Source organism: Mustela erminea, chromosome 3 (genome assembly GCF_009829155.1).
Source record: "Mustela erminea isolate mMusErm1 chromosome 3, mMusErm1.Pri, whole genome shotgun sequence".
Taxonomy (NCBI): Eukaryota; Metazoa; Chordata; class Mammalia; order Carnivora; family Mustelidae; genus Mustela; species Mustela erminea.
In genome coordinates, this window is record NC_045616.1 from 73,377,627 (window position 1) to 73,404,110 (window position 26,484).

Here is a 26,484-nt window from a genome sequence, read left to right on the forward strand (position 1 = left end):
GACCACTTCCTTACACCACACACAAAAATAGGTTCAAAATAGATGAAAGACCTCAATGTGAGACAAGAATCTATCAAAATCCTTGAGGAGAACACAGGCATTAACTTATTCGACCTCAGCCGCCCCAACTTCTTCCTAGAAACATCACCAAAGTCAAGGAAAGCAAAAGCAAAAATGAACTACCGGACTTCATCAAAATCAAAAGCTTTTGCACAGCAAAGGAAAAAGTCAACAAAACCAAAAAACAACCGAAAGAATGGGAGAAGTAATTTGCGAATGATGTATCAAAGGGCTAGTATCCAAAATCTATAAAGAACTTTTCAAACTCAACACTCAAAGAACAAATAATCCAATCAAGAAACAGACATTTCTGCAAAGAAGACATCCAGATGGCCAACAGACACATGAAAAGGTGCTCCACATCACTTGGCATCAGGGACATACAAATCAAAGCCACACTGAGATGCCACCTCACACCAGTCAGAATGGCTAAAATGAGTATGTCAGGAAACAAAAGATGTTGCTGAGGATGCAGAGAAAGGGGAACCCTCCCTACACTATTGGTGAGAATGCAAGCTGGTGCAGCCACTCTGGAAAACAGTATGGCGGTTCCTCAAAAAATTGAATATAGAGCTACCATACGACCCAGCAATCAAAACAGAAAAATCAACAAGGGCACAGTAATTCTATATGAAACACTGGACCAAAAAGACCAAAGAGATATGTTCAGAACATTCCATCCCAAAGCAGCAGAATACACATTCTTTTCAATTGCACATGGAACCTGATCTTCAGAATAGATCACATACTTGGCCACAAAACAGGCCTCAACAAATTCAAAAAGACAGAAGTCATACCAGGCATCCTTTCTGAGCACAACGCTATGAAACTATAAATCAATCTTAAGAAGAAATCTAGAAAGAACACAAATATAGGGAAGTTAAATAACATACTACTAATCAATTAATGGGTCAACTAAGAAATCAAAGGGGAAATTTAAAAAATACATAAACATGAAAATGAAAACACAATGGTCCAAAATCTTTGGGATGCAGCAAAAGCTGTACTAGGAAGGAAGTTCATAATCACACAGGCCTACTTCAAGAAGCCAGGAAAGTCTCAAATAAGTAACCTAATCTTACATCTAAAAGAGCTAGAAAACAAACAAACAAAACCCCAACCAGCAGAAGAAAGAAGTAAAGATTGGAGCAGAAATAAATGAAATAGGAAAAAAAAAAATTGAACATATCAATGAAGCCACGTGGGCATTCTTTGAAAAGATCAACAAAACTGATAAACCTCTAGCCAGACAAGAAAAAGAAGAGAGAGGACTCAAAATAAGAAATGAATGAGAAGGGGTGCCTGGGTAGCTCAGTTGGTTAAAGCCTCTGCCTTGGGTCAGGTCATGATACCAGGGGTCCTGGGATTGAGTCTCCGCATAGGCCTCTCTGCTCAGCAGGGAGCCTGCTACCTCCTCTTTCTGCCTGCCTCTCTGCCTACTTGTGATCTCTGTCTGTCAAATAAATAAATAAAATCTTAAAAAAAAAAAAAGAAAGAAAGAAAGAAATGTATGAGAATAACTAGCACCACAGAAATACAAAATATTAAAAGAGAACATTATGAAAAATTAACTGCCAACAAAATGGACAACTTAGAAGAAAATGGATAAATTCCTAGAAATATGTAACTTCTCAAAACTGAATCAGGAGGGGCGCCTGGGTGGCTCAGTGGGTTAAAACCTCTGCCTTCGGCTCAGGTCATGATCCCAGGCTCCTGGAATAGACCCCTGAGTCGGGTTCTCTGCTCAGCGGGAAGCCTGCTTCCTCCTCTCTCTCTCTGCCTGCCTCTCTGCCTACTTGTGATCTCTATCTGTCAAATAAATAAATAAAATCTTTTAAAAATAAATAATAAATAAAATAAACTTAATCAGGAAGAAATTACAATTTTTTTAAAAGACTGATTGCCAGGAATGAAATTGAATCAGTAATCAAAAAACTCCCTACAAGCAAAAATGTAGGATGGCTTCATAGGAAATTCTATCAAACACTTAAAGGAAAGGTTAATACCCATTCTTCTCAAACTATTCCAAACAAGGGAGGAAGGAAGCTTCTAGATTCACTCTATGAAACCAGCATTACCCTAATAGTAAAATGAAATGAAGACAATACAAAAAAAGACAACTACAGGCCAAAATCTCTGATGAACATAGACACAAAAGCCTCAACGGAATATTAGCAAACCAAATCCAACCATACATTAACAACTCATTTGCCACAATCTGTTGGAATCTATTTCTGGGACACAAAGGTGTTTCAGTATTCATAAATCAAGCAACATGATACATGACATCAGTAAGAGAATGGATAAAAACCATGTAATCCTTTCAGTAAATGCAGAAGCCTTTGTCAAAGCACAACAATCATTCATGATAAAAACCCTCAACAAAATAGGTTCAGGGAGAACATACCTCAACATAATAAAGACCAACTATGAAAAACCCAGAACTGACATCATCTTCAGTGGCAAAAAACTGAAAGCTTTTCCCCTGAGATCAGGAACGAGTTAAGAATGTCCACTCACAAATTTTATTCAACACAGTACTGAAAAGACCTAGCTGTAACAATCAGACAAGAAAAAGAAATAAAAGACCTGGAAACTGGTAAGGAAGAACAACTTTCACTATCTGCAGATGACAGGATACTACACATAGAAAACCCTAAGGACTCCCCCAAAAAACTATAAGAACTCATACAGATTCAGTAGAAGCAGGATACAAAATCAACATACAGTAATCTGGTCTGTTTCCAGAAGCAAATAGTAAGTAGGAAAAAGAGAAATTTTTAAAATCCCATTTATAACTGCATCAAAAATAATAAAATACCTAGGAATAAACTTAGACAAGGAGATGAAAGATCTGTACTATGAAAACTGTAAAACACTGATGAAAGAAATTGAAGAGGACACAAAGAAATGGAAAGATATTCCACGCTCATGGATTGGGAGAACAAATATTCTCAAAATGTCCATACTACCCAAAGCAATCTACAGACTGAATGCAATCCCTATCAAAATACCAAAAGCATTTTTTCACAGACCTAGAACAAATAATCCTAAAATCTGTACTGAACCACAAAAGATTCTAAGTAGCCCAAGACTGCTACAGTATGTGAAAAAGGACAAAACTGGAGGTATTATAATCCCTGGTTTCAAGATACACTACAAAGCTGTAATAATCAAACTGGTATGGTAATGGCCCCAAAACAGACACATACATCAGCAGACACGTGGAACAGAAAAGAGAGCTCGGAAAGAAACCCACAATTAAAGGGTCAATTAATCTTTGGCAAAGGAGGCAGGAAGGTGCAGTGGGAAAAAGACAGTGTCTTCAACAAATGGTGCTAGGAAAAGTAGGGACAGCTACACAGGAAAGAATGAAACCGGACCACTTTCTCACACCACCCACAACTAAACTCAGAATGGCTTAAAGAACTAAATCATAAAAAATCTGTAACTATAAAAAAATCCCACAAGAGAGCACAGGCAGTAACTTCTCTGACATTGGGCATAGCAAAGTTTTCTATATGTTCCTCCTGAGGAAAAGTAAACAAAAACAAAAATAAACTAATGGGACTACAAGAAAATAAAAAGCTCCTGCAGAGAGAAGGAATCAATTAATAAAAGCAAATCTCAGAGTCCTGGGATCGAGTCCCGCATCGGGCTCTCTGCTCAGCGGGGAGCCTGCTTCCTCCTCTCTCTCTATGCCTGCCTCTCTGCCTACTTGTGATCTCTGTCAAATAAATAAATAAATAAATAATCTAAAAAAAAAAAAAAAAAAGTAAAAGGCAACATTCTGAATAGGAGAAGATATTGGGAAATGGTATTAACTGGTAGTTTTCCAATTAGAATCTGACAGTTTTGATTAGAATCCATCCCCGTATTCAAAATCTATAAGGAACTTAAACAGGGGCACCTGGGTGGCGCAGTGAGTTAAGCCTATGCCTTAAGCTCAGGTCAAGATCTCAGGGTCCTGGGATCGAGTCCCACATCAGGCTCTCTAATTAGGGGGAGCCTGCTTCCTCCTCTCTCTCCGCCTGCCTGCTTCTCTGCCTACTTGTGATCTCTCTCTGTCAAATAAATAAATAAATTCTAAAATAAATAAATAAATAAACAAATAAAGATTAAAAAAAAAAAAAAAAAAAGAACTTAACACATTAAAAAAGCCAAATAATCCAATCAAAACATGGGAAGAAGACATGAAAAGACATTTTTCCAAAGAAGACAGAGAGATGGCCAACAGACACATGAAAAAGATGCTCAACATCTCTAACCATCAGAAAAATGCAAATTAAAACCACAATGAGACTTCACCTCTCATATCTATCAGAAATGGTTAAAAATCAAAAACAGGTGTTCACCAGGATGTGGAGAAAAAGGAACCCTCATGCACTGGTGATGGGAATGCAAAATGGTCCAGACACTACAGAAAACAGTATGGTGTTTCCACAAAAAAGTAAATACAGAATTACCATACAATGCAATAATTCTGCCACTGGCTATTTACACAAAGACTACAAAGACACAAATTCAAAAAGTTATTTGCACCTCTAGGTTTACTGAAGCATTATTTACAACAACCAAAATGTCTACCGACAGATGACTAAAAGACGATGTGGTAGAAACACCAGAATACTACTTGACCATAAAGCAGAATGAAATCTTCATGTTTACAACAACATGGCTGAATCCAGAGTATAATGCTTTGCCAAATTAGCCAGCATGAGAAAGAAAAATACCACAGGATTTCACTCATATATGTAATTTAAGAAACAAAACAAAGAACAAGAGTGACAAACCAAGGAGCAATCTTAAAGATAGGGAAAAAACTGGTGGTTACTAGAGGGGAGAAGGTTGGGGGAATGGGTGATATAATTATGATGAAGGGGAGTAAGAGTACACTTATCATGATGAGCACTGAGTAATGTACAGAATTGCTGAATCACTGTATTATATAACTGAAAGTAATTTAACACTGTATTTTAACTATACTGGAACTTATTTTTTAAAAAAAGGAATACTAGTGGCAAAATAATATAAAACAGTATATCGTGGGGCAACTAGGTGGCTCAGTGGGTTAAGCCTCTGCCTTCAGCTCAGGTCATGATCCCAGGGTCCTGGGATTGAGCCCCATACCGGGCTCTCTGCTCAGGAAGGAACCTGCTTCCCCCTCTCTCTCTGCCTGCCTCTCTGCCTACTTGTGATCTTGCTCTTTCTGTCAAATACATAAAATCTTTAAAAAACAAAAACAAAAACAGTACGTTGTAGAGTTTAAAATATATGTAGAATTAAAGTATTCCACCACAACAAAAGTAAAAGATAAGAAGGCATAAATGGAGTCAAAGTATTATGAGGTTCTTATATTACCTAGAAAAAGTAAACTACTAATATAAGGATAGGCTCTAATAAGTCAAGGATACTTATCAAAAGCTCTAAAAAAAAAAAATCAGTTGGGTAATAAAAGTGTCCTTGGGGGAAAAATTTAGTAACAAAAAATTTTGTGAATAATCTTTGGATTATTATTTGGATATAAAGAGGAACATCTCCTGAGGACAAGGTCAATTCCACAAAAACATAATGACCCTTAACTTACATGATCTGAATAGAATAGCCTCAATTTACATAGAGCAAAAACACAATGTAAAGAACAAAATAGCCAAGTCCATAATCATACCTTGAGATTAACCTACCTCCCTCAGAAAATGATGGAAAAGTAGCAATAAAAACAATAAGGATACAGAAGACGTGAATAGCAGAAGTGATAAATGTGACCTAACTGACATATATCAAACATTACATCCACAATGGCAAAACACACATTGCTCTCAGAGGCACATAAAATATTTACCAGAATACCATTTGCTGAGATTACTAAACAAGACAGCAAATTTCAAAGAATGAAATCAGTAACAAACAAACACACACACACACAAAAAAGCCCCACATGCCAGAAATTAAGCAATATATTTCTAATTAACCCATAGGTCTAAAAAGAAATCACAGGAGGAATTTTAAAGTACCCTTTAACTGAATTGTAACAAAACTGAGTTAAACCTAAGATTACAAGAAAAGCCCTAATCTTTCAAATGCATACATAAGAAGTAAAAATCAATTACTGAAGCTTCCATTTCAAAAAAACTAGAAAACTGCAAATAAAATCCAAAAAAGTAATAGGAAGTAATCAAGGCTTATGAAGTATAACAACTAAAGCAAAGACTGAAACACCAGAGGACCAATTAGAGAATCCCAAAACAGATCATTACAGGCATGACGCCTGATTTCTAACAAGGGAACCACTGAAATGGGACAGGACAAGAGTAACTGCTGCTGCCCCTCCTTCGCATATACACCTTGTGAGGAAATCATTTCCAGAGATATAATATACATGGAGATGTGAAACATAAAACAAAGCTTCTAGCAGAAAACACAGATTATTTTTGTAATCTTGGAATGAACAAAATGTTTCCAAATGGGCCCCAAAAGAAAATAAAACTAGCTAAATTTAACCTCATTAAAATCAAAAATTTCTCTTCATTCAAAAACGTAAGAAACTGAAAGGCACATGACAAAGCAGGAGGAAATATTTTCAATACGTAGTTTAAACAAAGGACATAAGTCTAAAACATATACAAAGTCTCACAAATCAGGGGTGCCTGGGTGGCTCAGTGGGTTAAGCCACTGCCTTCGGCTCAGGTCATGATCTCAGGATCCTGGGATCGAGCCCTGCGTGGGGCTCTCTGCTTGGCGGGGAGCCTGCTTCCTCCTCTCTCTGCCTGCCTCTCTGCCTGCTTGTCATCTCTCTCTGTCAAATAAATAAATAAAATCTTTAAAAAAAAAAAAAAGTCTCACAAATCGGTAAGATACCCCATTTTTTTATGTACAAATGGCAGGCCCTTCATAAAAGAGGATATACAAATGAATAATAAGTATATGAAAAGGGTACTCGCTGTTCATCAGAAAAATGGAAAGGCTACCTAAATGACAGGTAAGACGAAGCACGCTAGGACAATGTGGAGCAAAGGCTGACACTGATATGACTGCTGGTGGGAGTGGAGATTAGTACTAACACTTTGAAAACCAAGTGACGGCATCTACTGAAGCTGAATAGACATCTGACCATACATGACCATAAAATGCACACTTATGTGCAATATGAAATGTGAAAGTTTTCAAAGAAGCACTATTTTTAATAGCCAAAAACTAAGAACAACCTTAATGCCCATCAACAGTAGAACAAACAGATACGTTAAAAAACACAAAAATAACATAAGGTAAGATTTCCATTTGTATGAAGTTCAGAAATAGGTAAAGCCAATCTGTAGTGAGAGATGTCAAATGCTGCTGGAGAGTGGGTGCAAAGGTGACAGTGAAGGGCAGGCGGGAGGCTGCTCGGGCAGCAGTCATGTTTCACCTGGTTCCAAGGGACAGTTACATGGATGTGGCCACATTACCAACATTCTAACCACACCACCATTTGCGCACTTTTTTAGTTATGTTACGTATTACACTTTCATAAAAGTTTTTTAAACCTTGACAGGGATTTATTTAAGGTGAGTAAACAAATAAGCAAACAAGATTAGGATAAACATTCAAGTGAAAAGAATGAATGCCTAAGGCAAGTCTATGCTTTCCCATGAGAGAGGATCTCTTTAAGAAGAACTGTGCAGTACTTTCCAACTTTGAGCGCTCCCGTATATCATCAAACCCACGATATCATGTTTTCTACTAAAATCTTTTGCTTCAGCCTTGAAATTCAAGTTTTCTTCTATGTCAGGAAGCCAGGTTCAAGAGTTTTCAAAATTTTAAACAAAGAGAATATAATATAATGATTAGCTACCAAAATAGAAAGTGAATATGCAAAACATACATATATGATAAAGAAACAAGCCATTAATCTAGAGAAAACAGTTACTAATGCACCATTAATTTCATATACTTACTATCATCACATGAATTCTACAGAAACTGTAGAGTATCTAATTAATTAGGATACAGTTAAAATTGCACTATTTATAGTAATAATATATAAGCGTAAATTAGTCCACATTCCGTGAAAATAGTGGTAGAAGCATGAACTACGTAAGATAAAACTTCGACAAGAACACAAATAAGCAGATGCTTTAAGTGTGCTATATTTAAATGAGTTAACTAATTTTTGCTCCCTTGTTCTCCTTCTAAGCACATTCTTACCTGCTCCCTTGGTGCATTCATCTTCTTTCTGGCCTCTATCTCAATATATAAACTAAATTCCAGTTTCTAATTCCTTATGTGAAAGTACAATCTGAAATATTTAATCATAATTTATGCTCCCTTCCAAAACTGTCATTTATAACCATATTCTCCATAAAACTGCAAGAATGAAATGAACTTTGGGAGCCACCTAAAATGTAACTGGACACAGCAGGAGAGAAGTAAGTATGCACCACAGGATGGTTCCAGTAGTGAACTATGTCACACAAAATCTCACCACTAAATACTTCATTTCTCTTAAAATTATGAATTCTAAAATCAGACAAAGGGTTTGCATTACATTACAGTATCCTAAGTGCAGCCTTAAAACATTCTAGGTCCTTCTGATATTATTCAAGGCCATATTTTATATGCACCTTGAAGTCTTTTGAAATGTTTACAGTTTTTTAAAGGACTTAACAAATGTGGAACATAAAGAGCTACAGTGCCATCTACTGGAAAACAGAGACAATGTTACCTCTTTGGAAAGTTCACCATCAAACAAATTTCATAGCCATGTCTACATTGTATTTCCAACAACTATATAACATGTAATTAATTAACTATTAAGAGAAATCTGTTCGCTTAACCATCTATGGAACAACTGCAACTGAATCTGATGAGATTACAAATGTCTACTACCCCATTTCTACCACAAAGAAAATTATGCCTAAGACTTGGAAATTAACATCTAGTTGGCTCAGAAATGACCTGGGATTTCCTTCTCAATGACTTTTTCTTTTAAAATCCTAACTAAGTTCATACTTCTCTTACTAAAAAAAAAAAAAAAAAAAAAAAAGACTTTTTAACATGACTCATTCACTCAGCATTTGTTCTTTGCCCCTAATATTAGATATCCTCAAAAGCAGAGGACAAGAAATCCGTAACATCCCTTCCCAAATAAAAAAACTCAAGGAGGGGCGCCTGGGTGGCTCAGTAGGTAAAGCCTCTGCCTTCGGCTCAGGTCCTGGTCCCAGGGTCCTGAGGTCGAGCCCTGCATCAGGCTCTCTGCTCAGCTGGGAGCCTGCTTCCCCCTCTCTCTCTGCCTGCCTCTCTGCCTACTTGTGATCTCTGTCAAGTGAATAAAATCTTTAAAATAATATTAATAATAAATTTTTAAAAAAATTTTTTAAAAAGCTCATGGAGAAAAGCATTAATAAGAACACTGACTTATGCAGAACAATTTATTTCTTTAGTAGTTAACGCATTTTTCTTTAAAATATCAAACACTTCACAAACACAAATGTCATCCTACACGGGGACCATGCTAACCTTCCCTGTACTGTTCCAATTTTAGTATGTGTGTTGAAATAAGCACAAATGCATTCTGCCACATGTAGAATAAAGATTAACAAGAACATTCTTATACCTCCCTGAATCTGGAAAGGATTACACTGGAAAAGGAAGGGTGAGGGAACTTACTGAGGCGCTACACGTCTCCAGTAACGATCAATTCCATTCTTAAAATACAGCACAGCAAGCCACCTTACATTTATATCCAGAGTGTGGTTTGTGAAAATATTCTGTAAATAAAAAGCATAATATTAAAATAAACATGCCATAAGTTAAATTCTATACCCATAATGAAGTATGGATAATACTTTAAATGTTTCACTTAAATTTTATCACTAGAGCGATCATGTATTCTAAGTATTTATAGCTCTACAGTTCATGAGAAAGCACATCTAGAAGAAGTTATGTTAATTTTTTAAGGTGAGTAATAAATATTTAGGACTCATTAAACTAGACTACCATTAGGTATGTTTGAAAATATTTTGAATAAAAAATTAAACTCAGGGACGCCTGGGTGGCTCAGTTGGTTAAGCAGCTGCCTTCGGCTCAGGTCATGATCCCAGCGTCCTGGGATCGAGTCCCATATAGGGCTCCTTGCTCGGCAGGGAACCTGCTTCTCCCTCTGCCTCTGCCTGCCTCTCTGTCTGCCTGTGCTCACTCGCTCTCTCCCTCTATCTCTGACAAATAAATAAATAAAATCTTAAAAAAAAAAAAATTAGGGCGCCTGGGTGGCTCAGTGGGTTAGGCCGCTGCCTTCGGCTCAGGTCATGATCTCAGAGTCCTGGGATCGAGTCCCGCATCGGGCTCTCTGCTCAGCAGAGAGCCTGCTTCCCTCTCTCTCTCTGCCTGCCTCTCCATCTACTTGTGATTTCTCTCTGTCAAATAAATAAATAAAAATCTTTAAAAAAAAAAAAAAAAAATTAAACTCAGAGCTGTGAAGTGTGTAAACCTGGCGATTCACAGACCTGTACCCCTGGGGCTAATAATACATTATATGTTTATTAAAAAATTAAAAATTTTTTTTAAAAATTAAACTCAGAAACAACCTAATCATGTATCACAACCTAGAGAAATATAAAACACTGAAATAAACATGTTTTCAATTAAAAAAAAAAAGACCCATCAAAGCATATAATTAAAAATTCTAAGGAATCAAAGCCCCTGGGTTCTTAGCACAGGCTATGAAATGAACTATTTCAAAGTATCCTCCTTATCAATTATGCTTACAAATAAGTTTGACAGCAGAACATTAACCCAAATACAGGCAGTCCTTGTTTGTGCGGAGCACTGAGAAAGCATAAAAATGACTATGCAAGCTAAACATGCAACAAGATCTTAATCATCAAGGTAAAAATCACAATTGTTCTGTGACTTCTACACATTTTTACCAAAAATTTAACATTACCAAAAATTGTATAACATATTTGTGTATGGAAATAAAAATAAAACAGATATTAACATTGTAATTTAAAACATAACATAGATGAATTAAAGTGTTTTATTTCCTTATAAAAAACGTATCTTAAAAAAAAAAAAACTAGAATAGTGGGTACATAGGGCAAACTTAGGAATATGTAACTGACTGAAACTGCACTACACCTCAGACCAAATACAACTCAAATCCCCAGAGGTGACCTCTTAAACACAACCTTGTGTGGGAAAACATCAAAATCAAAAATAATATTGTAGATTTATGTTCCTTACCACAGAAAAACACTACATATAAACTATCAAAAACAGGTATCTATACTATAATTCCATTTTTAGAAAATCATGTACATATAGGAAAAAAAAGAAGAATTACAAGGATAGTTGTGTAATGCCCACTTAATCCTTAATACCCCTGAAAACTAGTCAGAGATCTTCTTTTAGGTCATCCTTGAAAAGAATGGACTTTTCCCACCATATTAATCACATTCGAATTTAATGCTTAACATGTCTACCTTCCACAATAGACTGTCATAAATATCCATGGAGCGAATGAACAAATGAATGGAGGTAATGTGGAAATACTATGGAAAGATGGTGGGTATCAGCCTGTCTCGCTGCACTGAGGTAACCAAGGAAAGTCAAGCTGCAGGTGTGAACCCAAGTAGAAATATTCCTTAAGAAATTTTGAACAGTAAAACTGGAACACAAATCTGAGGATCAAATATACAACCTCATGATCTCCAAACTAGAAAGAACAGCTAAGGCTACAACAGATGAAAAGTGCCAAGACAGGGGTGCCCGGGTGGCTCAGTGGGTTAAGCCTCTGCCTTCGGCTCAGGTCATGATCTCAGGGTCCTGGGATCAAGCCCCGCATCGGGTTCTCTGCTCAGCAGGGAGCCTGCTTCCTCCTCTCTCTCTGCCTGCCTCTCTGCCTACTTGTGATCTCTCTCTGTCAAATAAATAAAATCTTAAAAAAAAAAAAAAAAAAAAAGATTTAAAAGTGCCAAGACAGTGAGTAGAGGAAAAAACTAAAAATTACTGCCTTTAACTTGGGTTTTCCGTCTAATATAAATACAATCTACTCCACCTAAAGCAATTTTACTGAGGCGCCTGAGTGGTTCAGTTGGTTTAATGGCTGCCTTCAGCTCAGGTCATGATTCCAGGGTCCTGGTATCAAGCCCCACATCGGGCTCCCTGCTTGGCAGGAGGCCTGCTTTTACCTCTCCCTGTGCCTACCACTCTGCCTACTAGTGCTCTCTCTGTGTCAAAGAAATAAATAAAATATATTTTTAAAAGTTTTTAAAAAGCTATTTTACTACCCCTCTAAGAAGAAAAGTAGAGCTAATAAATATAAAAACAAAAGGCTTATTAGTTAGGCATTTAATATTATTAATAATTCATACATTGCACAGAAAGTCAATAGTTACAAGCCTATTGGTTTTTTTTAAGATCCAGGAGTAACCAAAGTAAGAAACACTGAAATGTTTTCTATTTTGGCCTAAAAAAACACAAGACTAATTATACAGCATATTCATTTAAATAAGCATAAGAAAAATAAGGATACTCAGAAATATACTAAAGATTTATACTGCACCCAAATTTTACAAAAGTGATACTGGGATTATTTAAATAAGGATAGAATATTTTCCTTAGTATCTTTAAAAATCAGTGTTTTCCAGAAAAAAAATTTTATGCAATCTGAGTTTTTTTTTAACCTTTTTTCTAAGCCGAATATCCAAATTTCATTTTATTTTCAGAATATCAAGTATGACTCTAGACATGACCAGTATATTCCTAAGTTTACCAAATACCTCAAATATTTTAGCCATGAAGTAAAAAACATATATGTCAACTTCTATAATCTTCTATTTTCACAAGATACGGTTAACAGTTTTACTTTGCATTTGCAACCCAATCCCTAAACTCAATAGTTTGTGATCCAACTGGTAGCCTCCCTGCCCTTGCCAAAAGCAAATCTCAAACATTAACCAGAGTTCTAAAATTTTCAGAAAAAAGAAAAGAAAGAAAGACCCTCACTACAAAAAGACATTCTTTTATTCTGGCATCGAAAAAATAATTTTGATTAACCAAAAGCTTTGAACTAGTAAAGTTTAATTAAAGCATATATTGTTAATTACTATACTATTTTCTATTATCACCCAGGAAAAGACCAAATGTGTCAAGAAAATGAAATTCTTAGAAGGGGAAAAGAAAACCATGTTTTAAAGTAACATAGTGAGCCAGGTAGACCAGGCTGATGCTGCGTGGAGAGACCTGAACAACTCTGACAACATATATTAACTGGGGCAAAAAGGAAAACAAAACGTGAACAAACGTGTACTACCTACAATCCTGAGGTCAGCATTAACATGTTAAAGTAAGAGTAGAGCAGTGTTGCCTTCCGAGCAGAAAACGACCAACAGCCTGCTCAATTATGTATTCAACAATCAACAAACATTTCAACAACTTCAAAGAATTAATAAATGGGAGTGGCAATGACATTTAGATCAGTTTCACTAAAGTAAACTACCAATACAAGTAGATTCTTAGAACAATTAAAATAGTAGTGTCTATCTTATTAAAAAGAATAGTAAACTATTTAGAACGACTTACCAACAACACTGAATAGAAACCTGGCTGTGTCTCCCACTGTTTCAACTGCTCCTCTGCTGGTTTTAACACAGCAGTATCCTGACTGGTGGCCTGTGTTAAGACCTGAAGAACAACAGTGCTGGCGCTATTGAGATCCATGGAAACCTGGTAACGATAAGTCAACATACTTGAATAAATATACATAAAAAACTAACAAAAAGGAGAAAAAGCTTCAATATTCTGAATTACTCCCATATTTCCCTTATTTACCTACTCTTGCACATTGTTTAAGATTTTGTTTTTTTATCTGACAGAGAGAGATCACAGGTAGGCAGAGAGGCAGGCAGAGGAGAAGGGGGAAGCAAACTCTCCGATTAGCAGTGAGCCCAATACGGACCCGATCCCAGGACCCTGATATCATGACCTGAGCTGAAGGCAGAGGCTTAACCCACTGAGCCACCCAGGTGCCCCCCTCTTGCATATTTCTGCTGGATTTCTCTTTTTACTATGTATCACCTGTACTTTGACTTTAAAATCCCAGTAATTCAAATCGCGCTTTTTTTTTTAAAGATTTTATTTATTTATTTGACAGAGAGAGATCACAAGTAGGCAGAGAGGCAGGCAGAGAGAGAGGAGGAAGCAGGCTCCATGCTGAGCAGAGAACCCGATGCGGGGCTCGATCCCAGGACCCTGAGATCATGACCTGAGCCGAAGGCAGAGGCTTAACCCACTGAGCCACCCAGGTGCCCCCCTCTTGCATATTTCTGCTGGATTTCTCTTTTTACTATGTATCACCTGTACTTTGACTTTAAAATCCCAGTAATTCAAATCGTGCTTTTTTTTTTAAAGATTTTATTTATTTATTTGACAGAGAGAGATCACAAGTAGGCAGAGAGGCAGGCAGAGAGAGAGGAGGAAGCAGGCTCCATGCTGAGCAGAGAGCCCGATGCAGGACTCGATCCCAGGACCCTGAGATCATGACCTGAGCCGAAGGCTGCGGCTTAACCCACTGAGCCACCCAGGCACCCCTTCAAATCGCTTTTGCTTAAATTAATTTACTTCTTTTTAAGATTTTTTTAAAATGTATTTGTCAGAGAGCACGCACAAGCAGGGAGAGAAACAAGCAGAGCGAGAAGCAGGCTTCCTGCGAAGCAAGGAGCAAGATGTGGGACTGGATCCCAAAACCTTGGGATCATGACCTGAACTGAAGGCAGACACTTAACTGACGGAGCCACTCAGGCATCCCCAAATCAATTTTCTTCTAATGGAAAATGCCTTCATTGTTCCATAAATAGAAGATAATAGTATACTGGGAACAAACAAGAAGCCCACACACAAAAACCAAAGTTACTTAATTCTGAGTACCACTGCCTGCCTTAGACTAAGAAGAAAGGCTTCTTAGTTTCTAAAAGGAAATTAGTAGGGGCACCTGGGTGGCTCAAAGGGTTAAAGTCTCTGCCTTTGGCTCAGGTCATGATCCCAGGGTCCTGGGATAGAGCCCCATCGAGCTTCCCTTCCTCTCTCTGCTTGCCTCTCTGCCTACTTGTGATCTCTGTCTGTCAAATAAATAAATAAAATCTTTAAAAAAAAAAAAAAAAGAAATTAGTAAGTGTTATAAAAGAATTAACTACTTTTCCCTAGTTAAGATCAAAAGGAAGAGAAATGAAAAAGAAGTTCTTTGACTCACTGCTAAGTACCTCAGAATCCCATTTCATATGCCACCAAAAATATATGTCCAAAACACTTTTTGTAAAAGACCAATGTATAGACAAGGAATACTGTGGGGGAAAAAAGAACTAAATCAACAAATACAAAATATAATACAAGAATTTAAGCCCTAAGTTAGAAGGGGATCTTAAGAGTTGGATCATCTAATCCTAACCAAGGCATCTGAAGCCATTCTAAAAATTCATTTAGCAATTTATTGAATTCTCCAGCATTATTTCTAATCATCCCCAAACAGTATGCTTACCCAATTATGTATAATTCTTCACAATACACTTATATGAAGTAGGATTAAAATCAAAAGCTAAAAAGAGAAAATAAACCTCAGTGCAGGAATGACTGAGAATTAGCCTTTGTGATTGTAGTTGTATCTAAAACTTAAAACTGTTCCAGATAGTAAAAGTCTATAGGTCATTAATCCATAAACATAGCCAAAGCAAACACTTCCTAAGAGTTGTAATTAAACTGCAATTACTAATGACAAGAGAAGGTCCCAAATGCTAACTCAACAAGAAATGACCCAAAGTATTACAAACTTCAGGGAAAACTAACCATTCTAAAGCCTATGTTAGTAAAGCAGGGCTAGAACACAAAAACTGGAATCAGACAAAATACTAGCAATTAGCAATGGACATGGAGGTAGAGATTTTAAACTGGTAGTCTGCTCTTGTCTGTATTTTAGAACGGAGAAGGACACCTTATAAACTGCCCCTTCACTAACTTGGGAGTTCCCTCAACAACTTAAGTCTCTGTGTTATCACTTGAAAACAAGTGAATTTAGAGGGCTTGTTGGTCATGTATGATTTCAAAGACAGGCTACCTGAGAGCCTTTTACTTTACAGAAGCCCTGTAAAGGTATTTTACAGGTATTTTAAGGAGACAGGCAGTATGTTTTTCTGTCTAGGAGAAATATAACGCAAGCCACAAAAGCAAACTGTGTGTGCAATTTTACATTTTCTAGCAACCATGTTAAGTGAAAAGAAAAGGGACGCCTGAGTGGTTCATTGGGTTAAGCTTCTGCCTCTGGCTCAGGTCATGATCTCAGGGTCTTGGGATTGAGCTGCTCATTGGGCTGCCTGCTCAGCAGGAAGCCTGCTTCCCCCTCTCTGCCTGCATCTCTGCCCACTTGTGATCTCTCTCTCTCTCTCTCAAATAAATAAATAAAATCTTTAAAAAAAAAAAAGTGAAAAGATGAGGAATTATCTTTAAGATTGTATCATATTTAATTCAATATATCCAAAATATTATCATTTCAACATATAATCAATATTCTGAAAAAATTAATTTAGATATTCTGTGTTTTTTTTTAATAATAAGTCTTCAAAATCCTGTGTATTTTACACTTAAAGCATATCTTATTTTGAACTAACCATGTTTCAAGTACTCAGGAGCCACCTGTGGCCACTGGCTATGGTATTAGCACAAGTCTGGAAAAGTCTTACTCAAAATGTGATCCAAGGACTGTCAACACCAGCAACACATCCCAGAAATAAAAATTCCCAATTCTCTCTCCAAACCCACATTGTGAAGACAGGGGCTGGAGGTCAAAAATGTGTAAGTTCTTAGTAAGTTCTTCAGGTAAATCTTCTAACTGCCAAAGTCTGAGAAGCACGACTTTTGAACATCTGAAACTAAGGTACATCTCAAAGTCCAGCTAATGCAGTGGATGACAAAATGTCAAGCAGTTTCTATTATACGTGCCTACAAAGAAGAATAGAACAGCACTGATCTGCAGATCTCATAAGGAACCATTATTATTAAATGAAGAACACAAATTCAGTGATTCTTCTCCAATAAATGGAAGAGCAGCCAGCTAAAATTTAAAAAAAAAAAATTAAGCACAAATACCTGAGCATATATGCCAATATAATATATTATATTAAGCACAAATACCTGAGCATGTATTATATGCCAAGCATTGTATTAAATGCTTTTTTATTCACTTATTTATTCCTAATAATAATTCTATGTAGTAGATACTATTATCCCAACCTTTTAAGCAGAAAACTAAAGACTCAGAGACCTTACCTTGCAAAGGCCACAATCTATGAATACAGGGCTTAGACTTGAACACCAAAGCCACTGGCCTTAATCAGTATCTAATACTGTCTTCCTTGAGGGACAGAACTGATGTCTACCACAACTTTGCAGTACCAGGAGCCCAACAAGATACATGATCTATGCTTGCTTAACAGGTACTTGGTGCATAAAGGAAAGCAGTCAATTTTTAATCAAAGAGTACTTTATAAAGAACCACATGGTGGCTAATTAACAAGATTTATACAGTAAAACTACTGAAAGCCTGCTGCGTACCAAGCACTGTTTCAGGGGCTGGGAGTAAAGCAGCAAACAAAGCCGTTTCCCTGGCTTCATACCACTTACATTCTAGAGGAAGTGACTTTGTTTTTAAAAAAAAAGTTTTTTCTTTTTAAAGAAAAAACCAGAGGTAGTAATATGAAGAAAATACAATAGTGTTAAAGATCAACTGCAAGTTTCCATTGCATATTCAGAGAGGGAGGGCTTCTATTAAGTGACATTTATAAGAGGCATGAAAGACAAGAGACCCAGGCATGCAAAGATCGGAAAACAAAGCTCCAGACAGGGAAAACAATGGGAAACAAAGCCGTAAGATTAGAAACAAACTTAAGAAGTCCCGTGTAATTGACACTTAATGAGAAAAACGGAAAATGGAACCAGCTGAGATTGAAGAAGTAGGCAGGAACATATCATGTATGACCTTGTAGGAGAAAAAAAGCGTATGGACTTTTATACATGTACCAAAAAAGCCAGGGGAAGAATATGTGAAAATATGAATATAATAGACAAAAGGTTCTACCAGCGTTCATCCCACCCAACCCACCCTACTCTTCAAGAAAAAAGAAAAAGGCCATGTCTGTGGTTGAACTGGTGACAGACAAATCTCTTCCCCTTTTATAGGTCTGTTTATTTCTTCACTACTTTAGCAAATAATCTATGGGTGATGCTTGGATGACACCTTAGGAATATTCTACCCCCCTACAAACATTCTTTCACCTACTGGTTTTAACATTTTGGGAGCTGCTACTTAAAAAATAAACTCACTTATTATTGTCAACCTCCAGAGCAATTTTTAACTACAGCAAGTCGGAGCACTTACACACATATCTTCACACTTGTCTGAACTTTCACAGCAAGGCAATCTGTAATCTATACACTTGTATCCTTTATGCTTGGCTTTACATTCACCATTCACCTATTCTAATGGAAGCTGTTAGAGTTTCCATCCCTACCTCCCTCCAGTATCTTGCTCCATCCAGGTCTTCCACAGAAGCATAAATCTTGTCCCTCTGTGTTCTGCTTTTGAACCTAATTCCCAAGAAGCCCATCCAGCCTGGGACAAAGATATATTCCTGGAGAATCAATTTTGTGCCAAGCACTTTGATCATTGTTAGAACAGTAAGAACCAGAAAGGTCGTTTTCTCTACCCAAATTCTGGAAGATAGTGAAGTGGGAAGCAAAGAGACCTATTCTAATCTAATTCTAAAAAGTAAGTTTCTAGAATACCGGCTGGAATCCAGAGCATATTTCCTCCACAGAAACAATATTATGAGTGGTTCATCTAATGAGTAAAAAGGCTTTTAGGTCAGAAAAAGAAGCAACCTTTCAGCCGTTCTACTGGAAAGATTACTAAGTGCTAATTAACTTATAAAGGAGACTTTAAAAGGCAATCAGTTCCTAAATTGCAGATTAAATGCGTCATCAAAAATAATGATTCAGGAATGACAGAACTATAATAGATTATTTAAAATACCATATTGCTAGAGCCTAGTAAGTATTTTAAAGATGCCATAACAAGACTATAAAAGCAAATCTGGCATGTGGAATAATATCCCTGTTATGCAAGACAAAGAACCTATAGCTATCAACAGAGTTGTCCAGGGTCAGAGAGCAAACCACGACATAGTACAGCAAGGCCTGATAACCAAATCTCTGAGACACAAGCTCTCCCTACTAGAACAGAAAATGGCCTCACCACACCACTAGATTTCCCCAACACTTTTACAAACACACTGTGTTCACACATGATGGATTCCTGAAGAAACAGTCAAAAAGATTCCTGAATCTTAAAGTGGAGATGCAACGTAAGGGGGTTGGGGGGGTAGGAAAAGAATAAATGAAACAAGATGGGATCGGGAGGGAAACAAACCATAAGAGACTCTTAATCTCACAAAATAAACTGAGGGTTGCAGAGCCGGTGGTGGTAGGGAGAGGGTGGTGGGGTTATGGACATTGGGGAAGGTATGTGCTATGGTGAGTGCTGTGAAGTGTGTAAACCTGGTGATTCACAGACCTATCCCCCTGGGGCTAATAATACACCATATGTTAATTTTAAAAAATATTTTTAATAAATAAATGAATAAAAAAATTAAAAGATTCCTGAATCCATTATTATCTAAAAGGATCATGTTTTCTATGCAGTCAATATTCATAAGTACTCAAATGTAGAATTCTTTTCAAAGGACAGCATGGCGATGAAGAACTGAAGAACAGGGAGAAATGTATTCAATCATTCAAATATAACAGTGTGGAAATAAAGTTCATTTGAAAGATTTGAAAAGATACACGACTATGGACTACTCACAGTCAGGTTAGAGGGTGGTACACCCAGGAAACTAACCTTCAATACCCTTTTTTAGAACTAGCATGCAGAAATTTAATAGGGTTGCTACTGTTATTTCCACTTGTAATGAGCAGACACATGGCTTGACTCCAAAAAAAACCTCAAGACACTGACTAACTCCTGGGAAGAGCTAAAGGTATTTCTCAAAGAACTTGAAAGAATTTTCATGGAGACCATCACCAAATAAGCCTGAAGGCCAGTGAAGAAAGTCTCTCACAGCAGAAGTACAAGTGTGTCCTTGATGTACAAATGTCTCTGCGTAGTAACAGAAATCCTCTCACTGTATTAAAAGAATGAATGCCAGGGCGCCTGGGTGGCTCAGTCATTAATCGTCTGCCTTCAGCTCAGATCATGATCCCAGAGTCCTGGGATCTAGCCCCATACTGAGCTCCCAGCTCAGCAGTAAACCTGCTTCTCCCTCTCCCACTCCCCCTGCTTATATTCCCTCTGTTGGTCTCTCTACCCCCCCCACCCCTGATGAATAAATAAATAAATAAATGTCTAGGTTTCCTGATTAATAATGTACACAGTGAGGTTGCTCTGATTTTCATCAATGTGCCTAACTTCAATTTTATAGGCAAGAGGTGAAAATGTTTATATTTTATTAGTTCTGAACTAAACTATAAAAGAGAATTATTCAAAATCTAAATTTTGATAAATGTATCACTTATAAACATAAATGTATGTTCTTTTTTCTCCAAGAATAATAAAAAAGAAGGTGCAAATTAAAAGGACAGGCACTTCACCTCACTATTTTACAACTCAGTTCAGTTTATTACTGGAGTTATTGTAGTCTTTAATACTATTAGGGTCTAAGCAACCAAGAAATAAGTGACCGAGAGCCTAAAAATACTCATACTCCATAACTGGACTTTCTAGGCTCATTAGCGAAAGTCACTTTCCAAATTCTGGAAAAATCCAAAGTCCAAAGATTTATAGATGTGCCTATAATCGGAAATTTATTAATTTTTATTAAAACAAACAAGTAGACAAGGGAAAACTCAGCACCCCTGCCTGGTACCAACTTCCCAGTACCCAGTACCCAGTACCGACTTCCCAGTACTTCCCAGTACTGCAATGACTTTAATTTTAGCCCTGATGATTTTCTACTACATTATCTTTATTTGTCCTTCATTTTAAAACATGCCACACATGGGGCACCTGGGTGGCTCAGTGGGTTAAGCCGCTGCCTTCGGCTCAGGTCATGATCTCAGGGTCCTGGGATCGAGTCCCGCATCGGGCTCTCTGCTCAGCAGGGAGCCTGCTTCCCTTCCTCTCTCTCTGCCTGCCTCTCTGCCTACTTGTGATCTCTCTCTGTCAAATAAATAAATAAAATCTTTAAAAAAAAAAATGCCACACAAACAATACCCCCACACCACTATTAAATATTAAAGTGGTGAGTGAAATGACTTAGAAAAAAAAGGTATACAGCAAAAATGGAACAAAAAAAGTTTCAAAATCAAAAAAGGCTCCCCCAGTGAAATAACTTATTCAGACATTTATCAATAAGCGATGCTAAAACCATTAAGAGAAAGAACAACTTTTAGGAACAGAATATTCCCACTGTGTTCAAATAAATTACTTGCTAAATGCAGTGAAGAAACAGACCTTTAAAATGCAGGTATCTGTTACCAGCTCAACAACAGCTTCACAACTTGATCTTAAGTGCCTCCCCAGGTGATGTAATAAGAAGTATATAAGCTCACCTCTAAAATACAGAGTATCATACACCTTAATCTAAGCAGGATTCTAGGAAGGCCTGGATGGCTCAGTCGGCTAAGTGTCTGTCTTTGGCTCAGATCATGATCCCAGGCTCCTGGAATCAAGCCCAGTGTCAGGTTCTCTGCTCAGTGGGGAGCCTGCTTCTCTCCCTCTGTCTGCCATTCCCCCTGCTTATGCTTGCTCACTCTCTCTCTCCTTGTCAAATAAATAAATAAAATCTAAGAAAAAGAAAAAAAAAACCTAACCACGACTCTAGACTTGACTTCCAATTTAAAAGAACCAGAGGAGAGGGGCGCCTGGGTGGTTCAGTGGGTTAAAGCCTCTGTCTTTGGCTTGGTCATGATCTCAGGGTCCTGGGATCAGACCCCACGTCAGGCTCTCTGCTCAGAAGGGAAGCTGCTTCCCCCACCTACCTCTCTGCCTACTTGTGATCTCTGTCAAATAAATAAATAAAATCTTAAAAAAAAAAAAAAAGTAAACATACTCTAACTATACAATGCAGCAATTGCACTTTTTGCTATTTACCCAAAGGAGTTGAAAACTATGTCCACAAAAAAACTGCATACATGTTTATACAGCTTTATTCGTAATTGCCAAAACTTAGAAGCAACCAAGATATCCTTCAGTAGGTGAACAAATAAACAAACTATGGTATATCCTGACAAGAGACTATTACTCAGTACTAAAAAGAAATTATCAAGCCATGAAAAGACATGGAGGAAACTAAAATACATAGACATGGAGTAAACTAAAATACATATCACTAAGTGCAAGAAGCCAATCTAAGGCTACCCACTGTAGGACTTGAACTAACACTCTAGCAAAGCCAAAACTAGATACAATGAAAAGATCAGTTGGGTGGGAGGGGAGATAAATAGGCAGAGGGGAGATTCCTAAGGCAGTGAAAATTCTCTATGATAGATATATGTCATTATACCTTTGTCCAAACCCACTGAACACACAACACCAAAAGAGAACCCTTAAGGAAACTATGTGCTATGAGTGATTATGATATGTCAAAGTAGGTTCAACCTTGGTGAAAAACTGTACCATTATGGTGAGTGATGGTGGTAATGGAGGAGAATGTGCATGTGTAGGGGCAGGGAGTATATTGGAACTCTCTGTACCTTCCTCTTAATTAAGTGTAAACCTAGAACTGTTCTTAAAAAAAAAAAAAATTTATTAAAAAAAAGGCAAAGGATTTGAATACACAGTTCTACAAAGATAAATAGCTGATCTATAAACATGAAAAGATGCCTAACATCATTAGCCATTGGAGAAACAGAAATCAAAACCACTAATATGGCTACAATCAAAAAGACATAATACAAGGTATTGGTGAAGCTGTGGAAAAACTGGAACTCTCACGCACTGCTGGTGGAAATGTAAAGTGGTGTAGCTACTTTGGAAGCCTGTCAGTGTCTTAAAATCTTAAAGAGTTTGTGTAAGACTCAAAAATTCTACCTCTCGGTATATACCCAAGAGAAATGAAGATTTATATGTACATTTGTTATACATTTGTACAAAAATGTTAATAGCAACATTATAACAGAAAAAGTGAAAACAGCTCAAATGCAGTATTTCCATCTAATGGAACAGTATATGGCAATCAAAGAACTGAAATCCTGCAACATGCCACAACACGAATGAACCCTGAAAACATGACGCTAGGTGAAAGAAGCCAGTCACAAAGACCACATGAAAACTCTTTTATTGAAAAGTCCAAAACAGACAAATTTATAAAAATAAAAAGTATATAAGTAGTTGTCTAGGCTGGAGGATTGGGGGAAAATGTGGAGTGACTGCTGACTGGGATGCAGTTTCTATTTGGGTTGATGAAATGTTCTAAAATTGTAGTGACAGTCGCACAACTCTGAGAATGCACTAAAAACAACTGAATTGGACACCTTCAGTTAGTCAACTGTATGGTCTGTGCATTATACCTTAATAAAACTGTTTGGGTTTTTTAAAATGCCTTGACTATGTAAACGCCAAAGTCAGCAAGAAACAAGGAAGTAACTAAAGAAGTAAAAAAACATGTGGCTGGAGTATCAACAGCCATAACTGATGTCAGTTCAGAACTAGGAAGACTACTTGTTCAAGAAACAAAAGCAAGATGAAAGCACATACGATTTGTGACACAAACCAAGGAGATTCCAAAGATACCAGCCCCGTTCAAATCCATATCGCACCATTCAAATTCACTTGTTTCTTGACAGAGGCCATTTCAGTTTGAACGAGAAAATTCTTCTCTGTGTACACATTATAGGTGGTTTAGCATCCCTTCATACAACAGTTCCTATGGATTTTGACCAAAGATAGTTCCACAGATCTTGAAATACCCTCAAGTTAAAGAATCACTGAGGCTACTAAAGCATTCACCATGTGACTTCATGCTGACTGTGAAAGACGGATTTACCATGGAGTAAAAGATATGCAAAAATACATATGTAACAAGGAGAGGAGATATTTCCTTGTTTTCCCTTCTCTGCTGCTAAAATATTCTACGTAATTAAGAGTTTCAAAGGACCTACAAATTCTTGCTTGGTGACAGAAAGTAAGCTTTAAATCAGCACTTAAAATAAATCAGGACTCCTAAACCAAGATTTAAAAATACTCTCTTTTGGTCTGTTTTGTAATTAGAGAAATATCTATGATGTCAAATAATAAGTGCTACAAAAATATAGGTGTAAGACTATACAAATATAAAAACACCTAGGGGGGCGCCTGGGTGGCTCAGTGGGTTAAGCCGCTGCCTTCAGCTCAGGTCATGATCTCAGGGTCCTGGGATCGAGTCCCGCATCGGGCTCTCTGCTCAGCAGGGAGCCTGCTTCCCTATCTCTCTCTCTCTGGCTGCCTCTCCGTCTACTTGTGATTTCTCTCTGTCAAATTAATAAATAAAAGCTTTTAAAAAAAAAAAATAAAAAAATAAAATAAAAATAAAAACACCTAGGAATAAAAGACAAGAAACACATCAAACTGTACACAGCTGTTGTGCTAAGGTAGTCCCAGGAGTTATATGGATTCTTTAAGTCTAAAAATTTAACCTTAGTGATGAAAAAAGACCTTTTTAAAGGGTCCAGATTTTTCCCTTTATATTTGCTCTGAATTTCCACGGGAGTATTTGCTTGATTTCTCTTTCCTGTCCTAAAACATCCCAAATTCTGAAGCGCTGCAAATCCTCATTTATTTCTCTTGTCAAGTACATACCAAAAAATCATGGCAATATACTAAAGATACCACAGTTAAGTAAGTAATGTGGTCAATTATTGCACTGTCAACATAACAGTTCACGAGAGAAAAATTAAAAACTTCATCTTTCAGTCACAAGAAGTAGATAAGCAACAGTTCTGCCATATTACCTGAATTTGTAATGGCAACATTTACCAAAAACACAACCGTCCTAACTCACAGGACACTGAGTGTTGTGGTCAAACTGCAGTTTCAAGTAGTCATCTCTACAAAGCATTTAATATTCTTACTATTTGGTTTATGAAAACTGTATTTTAAGATATTTAACATCTGAGGGGTGCCTGGGTGGCTCAGTGGGTTAGGCCTCTGCCTTCAGCTCAGGTCATGTCTCAGGGTCCTGGGATAGAGCTCCACACTGGGCTCTCAGCCCAGCAGAAGGCCTGCTTCACCCTCTCTGTCTGCCTGCCTCGCAGCTTGCTTGTGATCTCTCTCTCTGTCAAATAAATAAATAAAATATTTTTTAAAAAAGAAAAAAAAATAATTTAACATCTGAGAAAAATTAAACTAATCTGAAAATTCATATTTATTATTTCCTTTCCTTCAAGTTTCGTATATTGCATACAGTACACGACTATTACATAAAAGGAAAACAAATTTCTGTTAGCAAAACCGTCTTTAATTTCATTTCTAAGTATTCTGCATCCCAGTATCTACATCAGTTAGTTTCTTTAGCAGGTAACAAACTACTAGATCTACTATTCCTACTAAAGATATAAAAAGAAATCAAGTAACCTGTAGTGCCACCTGATGGTAATAAGTCCATACCACACCCCAAACAGTATGTTCCAAGCATCCTAATCCTTATTCCCCTCAAGGAGAGCCAGGGGAAGAAGATGACACTGGCGTTCTCAGCGACCACTTGGCCAACACAACCATCTGGAAATAGAGCAAGGGTTTTCAGGGTTCAAAAAGTAGGGCAAAGAATGCTGAAAAGAGAGGCTCTGAGGGAAAGAAATGAATGGGGGCATAAAAAATAATGTAATGAAGACCTTACCCTGAAGCAAACAAAACATGACCACCAAAGAACTTTCTTACTGCCCTGTCTCTACTTTTGTAGTTAAATACTGCATGATTAAAAATACTCTCTAGGGACGCCTGGGTGGCTCAGTTGGTTAAGCGGCTGCCTTCGGCTCAGGTCATGATCCCAGCGTCCTGGGATCGAGTCCCACATCGGGCTCCTTGCTCGGCAGGGAGCCTGCTTCTCCCTCTGCCTCTAGCCTGCCACTCTGTCTGCCTGTGCTTGCGCTCTGTATCTCTCTCTCTATATATAAAAAATAAATAAAAATCTTTATAAAAAATAAAAAAAATTAAAAAAATAAAAATACTCTCTAGGCACATCTGGGTGGCTCAGTGGATTAAAGCCTCTGCCTTCGGCTCAGGTTGTGATCCCAGGGTCCTGGGATTGAGCCCCACATCGGGCTCTCTGCTCGGCAGGGAGCCTGCTTCCTCCTCGCTCTCTGCCTGCCTCTCTGCCTACTTGTGATCTCTGTCTGTCAAATGAATAAATAAAATCTTTAAAGAAAAAA

At 37.3% G+C, this 26,484-nt stretch overlaps 1 protein-coding gene and 1 non-coding gene across 5 annotated transcripts in view; both read right to left on the reverse strand.

The window, feature by feature from the left end:
• Positions 1-26,484, reverse strand: part of IPO11 (importin 11) — a 215,873-nt gene that overhangs the window by 177,799 nt on the left and 11,590 nt on the right. For all 4 annotated transcript variants that reach the window (XM_032336151.1, XM_032336150.1, XM_032336152.1 and 1 more), the window contains exons 2-3: positions 13,621-13,764; positions 9,706-9,806 (exon numbers count right to left, since the gene is read on the reverse strand). In XM_032336151.1, coding sequence (XP_032192042.1) covers positions 9,706-9,806; positions 13,621-13,758 — 239 coding nt within the window. In that variant the 5' untranslated portion in view covers positions 13,759-13,764. The remainder of the gene's footprint in view (positions 1-9,705; positions 9,807-13,620; positions 13,765-26,484) is intronic.
• Positions 9,499-9,601, reverse strand: LOC116587398. The gene has a single exon (XR_004284418.1). It is a non-coding gene; the product is annotated as a U6 spliceosomal RNA (small nuclear RNA).